Source organism: Arachis hypogaea, chromosome 4, assembly GCF_003086295.3.
Source record: "Arachis hypogaea cultivar Tifrunner chromosome 4, arahy.Tifrunner.gnm2.J5K5, whole genome shotgun sequence".
Classification (NCBI taxonomy): Eukaryota; Viridiplantae; Streptophyta; class Magnoliopsida; order Fabales; family Fabaceae; genus Arachis; species Arachis hypogaea.
Window position 1 is genome coordinate 127,401,680 of NC_092039.1, and position 12,685 is coordinate 127,414,364.

General features: G+C 35.0%; 1 protein-coding gene across 3 annotated transcripts; it reads right to left on the minus strand.

Annotated features, from left to right (window-relative positions):
* Positions 1 to 396: 396 nt before the first annotated feature.
* On the minus strand, positions 397 to 10,349 carry LOC112798152 (uncharacterized). 3 transcript variants are annotated; one of them, XM_025841350.3, is made up of 10 exons: positions 10,005 to 10,349; positions 9,183 to 9,474; positions 7,902 to 8,798; positions 7,329 to 7,450; positions 6,247 to 7,168; positions 5,351 to 5,878; positions 4,599 to 4,915; positions 3,723 to 3,821; positions 3,511 to 3,636; positions 397 to 2,806 (listed from the first exon to the last, which is right to left on the minus strand). In XM_025841350.3, exons 1-10 carry the CDS (start codon positions 10,164 to 10,166, stop codon positions 1,019 to 1,021), a joined length of 5,253 nt encoding a protein of 1,750 aa, XP_025697135.1. In that variant the 5' UTR covers positions 10,167 to 10,349; the 3' UTR covers positions 397 to 1,018. The 3 variants fall into 3 exon arrangements, with proteins under 3 accessions (XP_025697135.1, XP_025697136.1, XP_072090233.1); XM_025841351.3 differs by having other exon boundaries at positions 397 to 3,418; XM_072234132.1 differs by having other exon boundaries at positions 9,975 to 10,322.
* Positions 10,350 to 12,685: the final 2,336 nt, after the last annotated feature.

The window sequence follows — 12,685 nt, forward strand, 5'->3', positions numbered from 1 at the left end:
TTAGACTTCTAGCAGCTACCATATTCTATATTTCCTCTTATGCCATCTTTCTTTCTAATTAATAAATTGGACAAAAGAAGCCAATCAAGTTCACTCGGGGGCTGAAGTTTAGGTTAGACTGCATCGATTCCTTGTCTTTGATATAGACACGTCCTGTTTATGACCTTCCATAGTTGTTTCAAAACCAAAATAACGATGAAACCAGTTACATGACCCAGGAGACTTCGGTTTTGAACATTATGGTAGCCTTATGTATTGGAATTATTATTGTGGTCCATAAAACATAGGTCAGTGGTAACTCCGCACAATTAATTATTTACCAATATAAACATAGATGCCTAAAAGATAGTTTATTTTGAAACATCTGCCAAATGTAACATATGAATTTGAAGCATCTAGGAAAAATATTATCTTTCATTCAATCAATATAACAATCTACGAAGTTACAATGTCAAAGACATGACATCACAATAATAATTTGGTGTAAAGGCTATTAAGTGTTACAGCTTTTTCCTTTTTCATTTGTGTCGTGTGTGTATGTGTGTGTGTGTGTATGTGTTTGTGTGAGGGGGGAAGGGGACAATGAAGGAAGGAAAGGAACCATGATGGGGATGGAACTCTGAAATCAGTTCAAGCACACAGGGCAAATAAAGTAAAATGGTAAAAATCCTAACAAGTCACTGGATATTGCCAACTTTCAACTAATCCTAAATCCTTACCATGACTATCCGTATAATCTACTCACCAAATCCTAACAAGTCACTGGATATTGCCAACTCGCCACTCCAATTCACTTCTCTGTACAATATCAACACACGCTCAATATTCAACCTAGTGCATTGTGTTGTCAGAATCCAGAACTGCTTAAAACTCTGAAAAATTCAACGTATGAACCAAAAATCATCTACATTTTGAGGTCTTCCTCTTAGAAATGCAAAACTGCTCCCTTGAAGTTTCCACAAGCAAATATGTTTGATCATATCAACCACATCCAGTTATTCGGTTACTAAACCAGAAGTCAATCAAGTTCAATACTAATACCCCTTTCTTTTGCTGCTTCCACAACATCATTTGCTACTCCAATGGTCTTGTTTAGCTTATAGAAACATTTCCACAACTCAATAGAATATGGATAGACTGAGAGCGCCCTTCCAAAAAATCTTTGAGAGACTGCCTCAATGCCCACGGGATTCTGTAAGAAACCCCCAGCTTTGACCCAAACATATTCTGGTGGTATTGGGACGGAACTCAAAATTGCATTTACAAGGTTCGAACAAGCCCAAAACCACAGACTGGCTGAACTTACATCAGAATTATTGTGACTGTTGCTTAATAGCTTGCAGACAATAATTGCTAATTGAAAGTTGGATGGAACTACCTCCATAATGGCTTCAACAAAATCAACCAGGTATTTTGGGTCACTGACCATTCGGGGTAAATGAGATGAACCAAACCACGATTGAGCAATAAAATTTAGCAGAGCGCAATCAAATGAAACTGGAGTTAGTATATTGTTTATTAGATGCTGCACTCTTGGCTTCTTGATGCTGTCAAAAAATTTCCTTGTTAACACTTTAGGGACTAGAAGTGCCTGAGTCGAAGGATCCATATAAACCTCTAAAATCTTCTTTATAGCATCATTAGGACCATCCTCCTTTAAGCTCAATGCATCACAAAGCAGAAACATCACATGTTTTCTCATGCTGTGTTCTAGGCCTCCAAAAGCCGCAATATTCTTAGCTTTATCAACTGCTAGGCATGCTTCTGTCGCATCATTCTGAAAAAAATAATAGAGTGACAGATTAAGAAATCCAAACATCATATCCATACTTTTGTGATCAGAAATCAATGTATCTGAAGCAGGTTTTGAATTCAATCCCAAAGAGCCACAAGAATTGCCATGACTGCTGGCATCCGTTTCTCCATTTGAGAGTTCCTGAACTTTCCAGACAGAGTGGAACCAACGGGATATAATTTCTTTTGCAAAATCAATTCTTTGATTTTGGAGAGCATTTTCAACATACTGATTCCAGATGCAACTGATTCCAGGAACTTCATTTGGCCATATGCTAATGGCTTCCTCAAAACCTGTGAAATTGGCAACATTGCTCTCCTGTTTCTGTATACGAGCCAATAGCAGAACCAGTTCTATGCAGGAAGGGTACAACTTCATGTATTTATCAAACAAATCTCTTGAGGATTCAAGGTTATCAAGTGCAACCATACATCTAATATGATTAAGAGCAAAAAGTTGAGCAGCCCTGAGATTAGCATCACTTTTGACTGATTCACTACAGAGATGGGAATCAACGGACTCAACAGCAGTTTCCACAAGTTTAATAGCCATCTCCTTATCATCTTCAGATAAACGGATAAAGGGCCATTCAATATCAAGGAGATCCTTCTCACATTCGAACTTCAGTACTACAGCATCAGGCAGTTTCCTGTAAATAACTAAGTAAACACAACAAACCCAGAATACACATTTGTCAGAAATTGTTAAACAATTGAGTATATCTGAGAGTGACAGATGATTAGGCTCATCAGATTTAGTTGTAGTAGGGATTATTCCATAACTTCTGTGAATGGCTTTCTCAATATTTCCTGACATGCATAAGCAATCCAACATTTGCAAAAACAGGTCTAAGATGCATGCACTTTCATGTGCTCTATCCTCCACAGCAGCAGAAGCATGCTGACAGAGCTCTGACAGAGCAGCATCATAGGCAGCAAGCCGATCATCAAGCTTCCTCTGACTGTTAATGTACATGAGCCATAGTACATAACATCCTTCACAGTGTTTGACCTGAAAAAATCATTTGGAGTGTTTCCCCGGAAAGCACATATCAGTTCTCAAAAGGAACGTTTATAATAACACACTAACTAAAAGTCTAAAACTTAAAAAAAGAATTCAGAGAATGATTAACAAAGAACAAAAAAGGCTTCATCTTTACATATAAAATAAAGGAACAAGCAGTGCTTTGAATTCTATCTTATCTGCATGGACAAGGGCACAAAGAAAAACACAAGGACCAATTTCCGACGAGTATGTTTGTCTTAAGAATGGTGATTTATTTGACCAAGACTAGAACAAATAGCATCCGAACTAACTGGATAGCATTTCACTTAATCTATATTCCCTCTCAAACATTTAACAAGTTAAGAGATTAGCAAGCTGTCTCTGTGATAGTTATAAGTATTCTAGGGTTAGTATTGAGTGAAACTTGTTCCGAATAATAATAAGTTGGGAAGATTAGTAACCTACAAACACAAAGTAAATTTAAGTTACAACAATGCTATTGCTTCAGCTTCTGGTATCAGGATTCAGTAGCCAAGACTCAGATCGATAAATAAACAAGGTTATCACTACATTTTTTTAGTTGACCACTGATGGTAACTTCTAGGGTCTCTCTACATCCTGTAATATACATACACCCCATTCAGCATATCAGAGAAGGAATCATTCCCAGAAAATACTCCACATTGAAGTAGGAGAAAAGGAAAACATACCGCATAGAAGAACATGTCATTCTTTTCATCTGGGTTGAAATTTCCATAGTAAATGAGCAGATAAACAATCCACAGAACCAAAGATTTTGGATCAGTTTCCAGCGCTTTTGATAGTATAGACAGAGCCTAAAAAGACCAAAATTTGAGATAAATAGAAAGGAAAATAATGAGTGTATTTCAATTGTTGACAAGGAATGACATCTAATATATACCTTTCTTACACCATGCAATTTATTAGTTTCCTGGTTTAGAATAAGAGCAGCCATCTCAACAGCTTGTTCACTATCAGCCATGGCCTGCTTAATTTGATTCTAATTTTATAACAAATGGAAGAAGTTAGCATGAATAAAGGAATTCAAACATTGCACCATATTATATAGGTTAAATGGAGAATCAAAAGCAAGTTTAATTCACTGGCTGGCACACTACCAATTTTAATGTATTCACCAATTGAACTAGCGGTTTAAAGTTGAGTAATGCAACTTGAAACTCTTCAACAAGTTCATTCAGTTACAAAAACAAGCACGTGCATCATAATATATGTGTATGTAGTGATATAACTATGAACAAGTACATGATATAAGAAAACAGTTATTTATACATAAAAACAGTGGATACCATTAGAAGAATCAAAATTATGATCACATAAAAGAATTTCCATGTAACACATGTGAGACAAAGAATTCGAGAAATAAGATGATAAGAAATTGTTCTGGCATGCACATTGCAGGCTAATAGCCATTGAAATTTCCCAACACTAACATAAGTTCTTTAAATATTGTAGATTATAGATTTCTGAGAAATAAAATAAAAATAGGAAATCAACTATAAAATTAGAGTTATGGATTCTTTAAAGTAGTTTCTAGAAGAAAAAAAAGAATAGTAACTATAAAATTGATCCGTTGTTCATATCAGAATGGAAGTGATGAGGTTAGACTGAAAACATGAAGACATCAGATTTGGAAACTAGTAAAAGAGATATACTATTGGAGAATGCAAATAAATTTGGGAATAAATGTACATTTATGTCTCTACGAAGACAAGAAATTTATTTTCTTTAAAAAGAAAGGGACAAAAAGGTAACAAACCCGGGCTCCAGTTCTCCACTGAAAAGATGATAAATAGTTGTTCCAAGGGTCATGGACCTCTATTCGTTCATCACCACCATGCAATAATGGAGCATCAGCAGGTATACCATTCCGTAGCATATTCGAAGTAGCCAAAGTAAAACTGAAATGCTTCTGCCAGTATTGGGAACTTCTATGCGCCATAACAGCTTTATAGGCAAATTGATCTGCTTTCAGAACATCTAAGCCAACAAGATAAGTTGGCAGGACTGTAGCTTTGTGACCATTTGGAACTTTTGTCACACCATTACAGTTTTGTTGATGCAATGGTAATCTACCTTCAGGTCAGTACAACTTCAAAATATTAGTCTCATGAAGTATCTATATTAGCACACATCTAATTATATACTGAAAAAACCTAATTTCCCATGGAATTTTTATTTAATTTATTTATTTTTTTTGAAAAACAGCTCTAGGTTTCAATGCTTAATCCTGGGAATACGTCTAGAAAAATATACATAGTCTACCCCAAGTCCCCAACACCCCGTCCACTTTTTGAAAATGATTTATTGAATCCTCAAACCAGACTAACCCCAATCAAAGTTTTGATGTACTTATATTAAAGGTAAAACTACAATTTTACTAATAAGTACCAATTTTTACAAAATCAATTTCAGCAGGGGTATATAACACACATCAATCTTCCCACTGATATTTCCAGAAAACTCCCTTACATAGTAAACTACATCTTATATTGTCAACAATTTTCATACCTGGATTATTGGAATTAATGTGTTGCTCCTGATGAAGGTTTCCATCATCATAGTCCTTAACATGCTGCCAAGGACACTCGTCATTGTTGCATTTTCCACGAAGTTCATACATGCAAAGTGGCCAAAATGGATCAACTGCAGAACTGCAGCTATAAGAGCTTTCTTCTGAGAGTAAATTCCCAACAGTGACAGGCACTGAGACTTCTAACAAATTGCTCCACTTCATTTCATCATAACCGAGGCATGTAATACGCCTATTTTCACTATCATTAGTGTGAATAAAATCATTTTTGTTCTGGAATTGATTAGGATAGAATGGAGATATTTCTCTCAGCTCACGAAATGCACTCCTAAAAATCAAAGGTGGGAAGGTCATATCATTTGTTGAATGGTGGCCTTGACAAGGCATATGTCCTTGACCTCCTGAACCACCACTACCATTTGACTCCAAAGAATTTCCACCGCTGTTTTGCTCACTTTGAATCTCAGTGGAATCCAGATGGATACTCCTTTCTTGCCTCTCAATGCCTAATGATGTTGAACAAAATAATGAGGAATGGAAGTGATAAACTTCCACGATTTCATCAATACATGATAAAACGGAATCAATATTAAGCCACAATTTCTCATGGTTGCAGTAAACTGAATTCAAAATAATTAGTCAATATGTATGCATGCCAAGAGCTCGCTACACTGCAAATGATGTCTGCCTAAGTTACACTATTGAAACACAAGAAGCAGAGGGGAAAGGCATAGGCAAAAGTTTGAGTACATGGACTATACAGTCACCTAAACTACATTATTTTTTATCCAGATTCAACATCAGCATTATCAAACTAATAATCAAAATGAAAAGCAAACACAGTAGCATACAGAATCCAAAACAAAAAAAGTACCTTGGAGATCATTATCATCCACCCCAGATTGTACTACAACACCATGATGTTCTTGATTTCTCTGGCTTCCAACCTCATTTTCAGGCCCATGTTCAGCAGCTGCCACTGTGTTGTTAGATGGAATGCTAGTCTTCATACCTTTAGTCCCTAAACGTGCAAATAATTGAGACCTCAATGTTGCTTCGAGAAGCAAAGAATCCTGAGGACAATCAGTAGAAAAGTTTGCATTTGATGTAGTATCTATGTCCATCAATTTGCCATTAGAGTCCTGTTCTTTATTATATTCAGCATCAAGATTACTTGACACATTTCCAGCTGGTGAAATCTCTCCATTTTCATTACCAGATGTGTCCAATTCATCAGAAGGAGAATAAATTCCATTTTCGGCATTATTACCCATTTGAGGTAAAGGCTCTGACGTACTAGCATCTGGTTCACCACAAGGTTCAGGTCCTAAATTTGCTCCTGCCACAAGGTTCATACCTTGAATATTAGAGTCAAAACTTGGATTATTATTATCATTATATTCAGCAGGCCTCTGACAGCTTGATGTGGGTATTTCATATCCATGCCTGGTTAAGTAATCTGGCCCTGAATCCAGATCCTGGTGTTGCCCTGAAGACCAAGAGAAGCTGGGATTATTTAAAATTAAAGATCGTAGATTAGCTGAACACAATTCCCTTTTACGGTAAAGATTGGTGCATCGAGCATTAGCCTCAAGCAAAGCTCTTTGAGCTTTAAGATAAATTTTAAGTGCATTTCTTTCTTCAATTTCACATTTGTGCCGATGTTCCTGTGCTTCCTCCAATTCTTTATCTATCAATTCTTCCATTCCAAAAATTGAATCTAAATCCATGTTGTTATGCTCAGAGACATGTGCATTATCCTTGTGGCTCAAAAGAGATGCACCGCTTGGGGCTACCTAAATAAGGGATGTGGAGGGAGTAATGAGATTAATACCATGTATAACAAATTATAACTCATGGCTAGTAAATAAACACAGAAAAACACAGGAATGATTTCCAATTAAGTCACCGTTCAGCAAGTAAAAAGCAAATGTTTTGCATGGGGAATTAACTTACTAAATTCTTTGGCATGCTATTGGAGTTCATATTTTCTGGCACTGCACTCTGGTTGGGAGCAATACAAGGGTCAATAGGCCTAATACTCTTTTCAATCTGATTGACACCATAACTAACATCACCTACAAGATATAACCAGACCATGAGAGATTAGACATTTTACTGATTCATGCTTCGACTTGGTCACTATCAAGTCACCAGCTTCATCATGCTTAGACATTCATTAACTTGAAGTCCTGTAAAATTAGACAATTGTTTTACACGTTCCACATTCTTATGATATTTAAATATACATATGCAGCTGCACCTTCAAGCAGACTTGCATGAACTTATTATCAGGGGGAAAAATGGGAAAAGAAAACAGCCTATGAAAGAAGGCAATGATTTGTTTAGTCCATAAATAAATAAAGAAAAATTGGGAAGAACTTTCCAATGTAAGAGCTTTACAAATTGGTTTGGGTGAAAATAACAGGTATAAACTTTATTTTCCAAAATAATACAGAAAGTTTCTAAGCTAACTTGTAGACAAAAAAATGTATGAGTTGCACTTAACATAAAAGCATAATATTTTACCTTCTCTTGGTCTAAAAGGCATATTATGTAAGGAATTATCAGTATGTTTGTCAGGTTGCTTCTCTGATGTCACTATTGTTGGCTTTCCTCTACATAATGGAATTTCATTTTGACTATGACCAACATGGTGTCTCTCCTGATGATAACAATTTTGCCGTGCAGAATCTTTGGATGGTAATATGGATTTTGAAACAGGAACTTCTTGCTGACTACCAACAGCCGATGTGCCAAGTTTCAAGCGTTTCCTATCCGGTTCCCTTGGCTCCAAAGCCTCTGAGGAAGGTGGAGTATATTTTCTAGCTATGTCATTCTTCAGATTTGATACATTATGATCCCTACCTACAATTGAAGCAGCTTCCTTAGTTTGTAGGGCTGCCTTCAACCTAAGTTCACTTTCACGGAGTGCAATTTGATGCCGCAAATCCTGGAGTTTACTGTCATTTGATACCACTCCTTGATCACGTACATGCTCTCGAATCATTACATTTTTATTCACAGGCTTGAAGTATTTAGTCCGTGATCCCTGTCCCAGTGGCATGGATCCAACACCTTTAGAAATGGAACCGCGGTTTTTGGTCATTGGTAATATAAATGTGTGATTAGAAGAGAATCTCTTGGGCATTGCCTTCTGCACACCTCTACCATTTTGCTGTAACTGTAATTTGTTTGATTTCACCAAGGATGAGCTTGGACGCTTTACATGGCTATCCAACTTGGTAGCATTACCTTTAGTGTCAAGGTCACTACCACTGTCATCATCAGAAAAGCTTATCACGAGATTTTTATCATTGCCTACAGGACCGGTCCATGGAGGAGATTTGGGGGGTAATTGATTCTTTACCAAGCTCTTCTGTGAAGTTGATTGTTTGTTTGTCTGTAATAGTAGATTGTTGGAGCCTGTAACAGTATTGCCACAAAAAGCTTACCAGTCAGATTAAACATACCAGTATAAAATGCCTATTAATAGATACATAATCAAGTTCAGACAAAATGAAAATCAAATATCCTTCGTATTAAAGCACCAAGACATAAAAAAGAAGTCTCATATTCAAGAAATATTATGCCCAAGGTGAAGTTAGTACCGACTAAATTATTAAAGAGATAATCAAGTCAGTACTTTTACTATAAATAATCTGTGGATAAATCACATAGCAATGCAAAGTTCAAAGATGGTGCTGGAAGAGGGATGCTCAATAGGAGATATTGCCACCCAAAGGAAACAAAAGGTAATCACTTCAGTACTCCTTAAACTAGCAGTTTGCAAAGAGTAATATAACTTACCACCCTGAACGCCCTGGATACTCTTTTGCACCAATGGAGCTGCGCCAGACTCTCTGGCAGAGGCAGTTTTAATGGCAGGGATGGTTTGTGCAACAATGGTGGACTGAACAGTACTGGTAGTTTGAGCAGTACGGATAGTTTGAACATCAGGGATGGACTGAACAACAGAGCTTTCATGAATGGACTGAACAACAGAGCTCTCATAAGTTGACTGAACAACAGAGCTCTCATGAATGGACTGAACAACAGAGCTATCGGGGATGGGTAGAACAGCAGCAGTATCACGGTTTTCCTGGTAGACAAAAATTTCCCATTAAAAAAATACATAACCAACAACAAAATCAACAAACCGAAAAAGGAAAAATGAACAACACATTTAATACGCTCTTCCATGACCAATTTCTGCTATTTTGGCAGCAAAAGAAGACAAAAACAAAAATTACAAAATAATTCAGCAGTACTCACATAGAGAAGCTATTCAAAACCGATAGTTTCTCTCCTCAATCTCTCAGATCTAGTGCAACCACATAAACTCACGAAGCTAAACTAACAAAGCTAGCTAGCATTAACGGTTGAATTCTACTACCGGAATAGAACTAGAAAACACATCCAAAACCGAATAACTATACAAATTCTCCTAAACTAACCACACTGAACAAAAGAACGATGCAGCAGCAGAAGATCGAAAGAGAAAAACGCGAGTCAACGAATGCAAGTCAGAACAGGAAAACGACAAAAACAAACAAAAAATCGCGTAACGATAAGAACGAAACCGGAAATAAATAAACAAACCAATAGCTAGGGTTTTTGGCAAAGAATTACGTCATCGTCGTCGGAAGAAAATAGCTCGCCTTCTTCTCTGACTCTGTGAGAAGAAACGGTGGCGTTGGGAGGGGGTTCGGGAGGAGGCTGGGAGGGCGCGGAGGTTGTGGTGGTGGTGGTGGTGGTGGTGGTGGCTGCGAGCTGAAGAGTGGTGTGTTCCATGGTGAATTGGTTTCTCTCTCTCTAGAAAGGTGTTTTCTCTCTCTAACAGTCTGAAAGCGGTTACCATGGGAGAGAAGCAAAAACGTGGACGAAATGGAAAGAAAGCGAGGGGACACGCTAAGAATTAAAAATGAACCGAGTCGCGGGCGCCACTCCACTCTTTTCAATCGCCAGCTAATTATTTTTACCTTTTTAACAATTTTCCCTTATATAAATAATCACATTGTTTTTCTTAAAAAAATAATAAAGTAAACTCAACCTTTTTTTTTTTACCAAAGAAGACTTGGACCCTGAACCGCAATCTCTTAATTGAGTATAGAAAGACTATGTTATTTAAGCTATTACTCATTGGCAACAATGTAAACTCAACTTGTACTTATGGAATTAAAGCAAATTTATAAATTAAAACTTATATTTTACGAATAAAAATTTAGTTTAATTTTGTATGAATAATTTTATCAGTATTTTCATTTTTTGTAAATAAATATAAAGGCTCGTCTCTTTTATTTACTTCTTCATTTTTAACTTTAGAAAAAAAAAATAGACAATGATATACATTAAAGTAAAAAACTTAAAAAGTACCTCTGGTATTGTACGTTTAATTTTTATGTATTTCTTAATTAATTAATTTTAAAAATTTTATTTTATATAAATAAAATTATCAATAAAGACATTTGTATAATGTCATCTGACAAAATTATAATTTTACTCTATTTTTATAATACCACTTTATACATTTTTTTTACATTGCATATTATATGAGTTATAAAAGAATAAAAAAAATGACAATATTTATTTTCTTATATTTAATATAATATATATATAATATATACCTCTTTCTTAACGATAACAACACTATTTTATCGATAAATAAATACGACTAACAATTTTTATTCTTTAATAATAAAATTATACATTCAAGTCATTTAATCAACAGAGTTTAACTAAATTGGTATAACTTAATTTACAGAAAATGGATCCTCTTCAATTTTTTTTAACACTTGATAAAATAAAATGTCATTTCTTATTTTTGATTCTATAAGTGGAACCAAAAATAAATAAGAGAGAGAGTAATGAATGGTTAGATTAAACACTGGACATTATCCAATTTTTTTTTCACTCGAGAGGATCCACTCCTTTAATTTACGTTCACGTGCCACTATACCTGTCTTTTCTTTGAGCGCACGTTCTATACTCCTGTCCTTGTTGTTGTTGCTTCTTATTCTTCTTCTTTATCCCTGTCGCGCACATTCTCCTCCTCCTTCTACGTCATCTTTAGTCGTTGTTACTACCACCACCCATTTTTCCTTCTCATTCTCTTCCTTCTTCGTTTCTCATTTGAATTCATTCTTCTCCTCCTTTTTTATTCTCCTCCTCCTCCATTGTCGTCGTCATCGTTATTATCGATATCATTATCGCCTGTATCGTCGTTCTTTTATTGTTGTTATTGTTGATGTTTTTTCTTTTTCTCTTCCTCTTTATAGTGATTTTGCAACATTATGCGTTTTTAATTCTTCTTTATTTGATTTTTTTGTTCTTATTAAGAGAATAAAACAATAAGAATCATGAGAAAGTAAAAGAAGATAATAATGATGGAGGAGAAAGAAGAAGAGGAGGAAGAGTTTGCTTGTATGTGTGTGTTATTTTTTATCAAAGATAGGGAAACTCAAACCCACAACCTCTAAGTGAGTATGGAGAGACTATGCCATTTGAGTTTTAACTCGTAATTTTGGTACATTCTGGAATTAATTTCGGTGCATTCTGAGTTTAATTTTTATGCATTATGGTCTGAGCTTGTTTTAAACTGAGTCTATTGTGTATCGTCATTATTAAGGAATTTCGGTGCGTTCTTGATTTAAATAAAGTGCACACAATTCAAAACTCTTCTTCTTCATGCTTTTTATCTTCTACTTCGTCTTTTTCTTCTTTTTTCATATTTTTTTTCTTCATATTCTTCTTATTTCATTTGTTCATAATTATTTTTGTTTACTTTTTTTAGAGGAATAAAATCAACAAAAAGAGAAGGAGAAACAGAAGAAGAATAAATTTCGGTCAATTTTATCTAAGAATTCAATCTAATAAGTGTAAACTTATATTTATTCAACTAAACAAGATTACAATACAGTACAAATATGTTCATTCAAATCTAATATGAGAAGTAATGCTACTAAAAGAAAAAACAAGAGCAACAGCAAAAAAAAATGGAAATAAAAAGAAGAAAAAAAAACAACATTAAAAAAGATATTTTTGTGCTTTTATATCAAACTTTCGACGTAAAAATTAAGACATTTATGTAGTATTGTTAAAAAATTTTATTGTTATCTTTTTGATAAATTCTGCACCATTCTAAAACTCTTCTTCTTCCTCCTTTTTATCTTCTGCTTTGTTTTCTTCTTATTTTTAATCTTTTTTTCTTCATCTTCTCATTTTTTATTTTATTTTCTCATAATTATTTTTTATTTTATTATATTGAGAGAAATAAAAAAATAACTACAATAACTTAAAAAAGAAAAAGAAAA

Coding starts and splice junctions, on each gene's coding strand:
- LOC112798152 (XM_025841350.3), bottom strand. CDS start 10,166: ATGGAACACACCACTCTTCAGCTCGCAGCCACCACCACCACCACCACC. Junction 7,169..7,328: donor ATAGCATGCCAAAGAATTTA/GTAAGTTAATTC, acceptor TCCCTTATTTAG/GTAGCCCCAAGCGGTGCATC. Junction 3,822..4,598: donor AGTGGAGAACTGGAGCCCGG/GTTTGTTACCTT, acceptor TTATAAAATTAG/AATCAAATTAAGCAGGCCAT.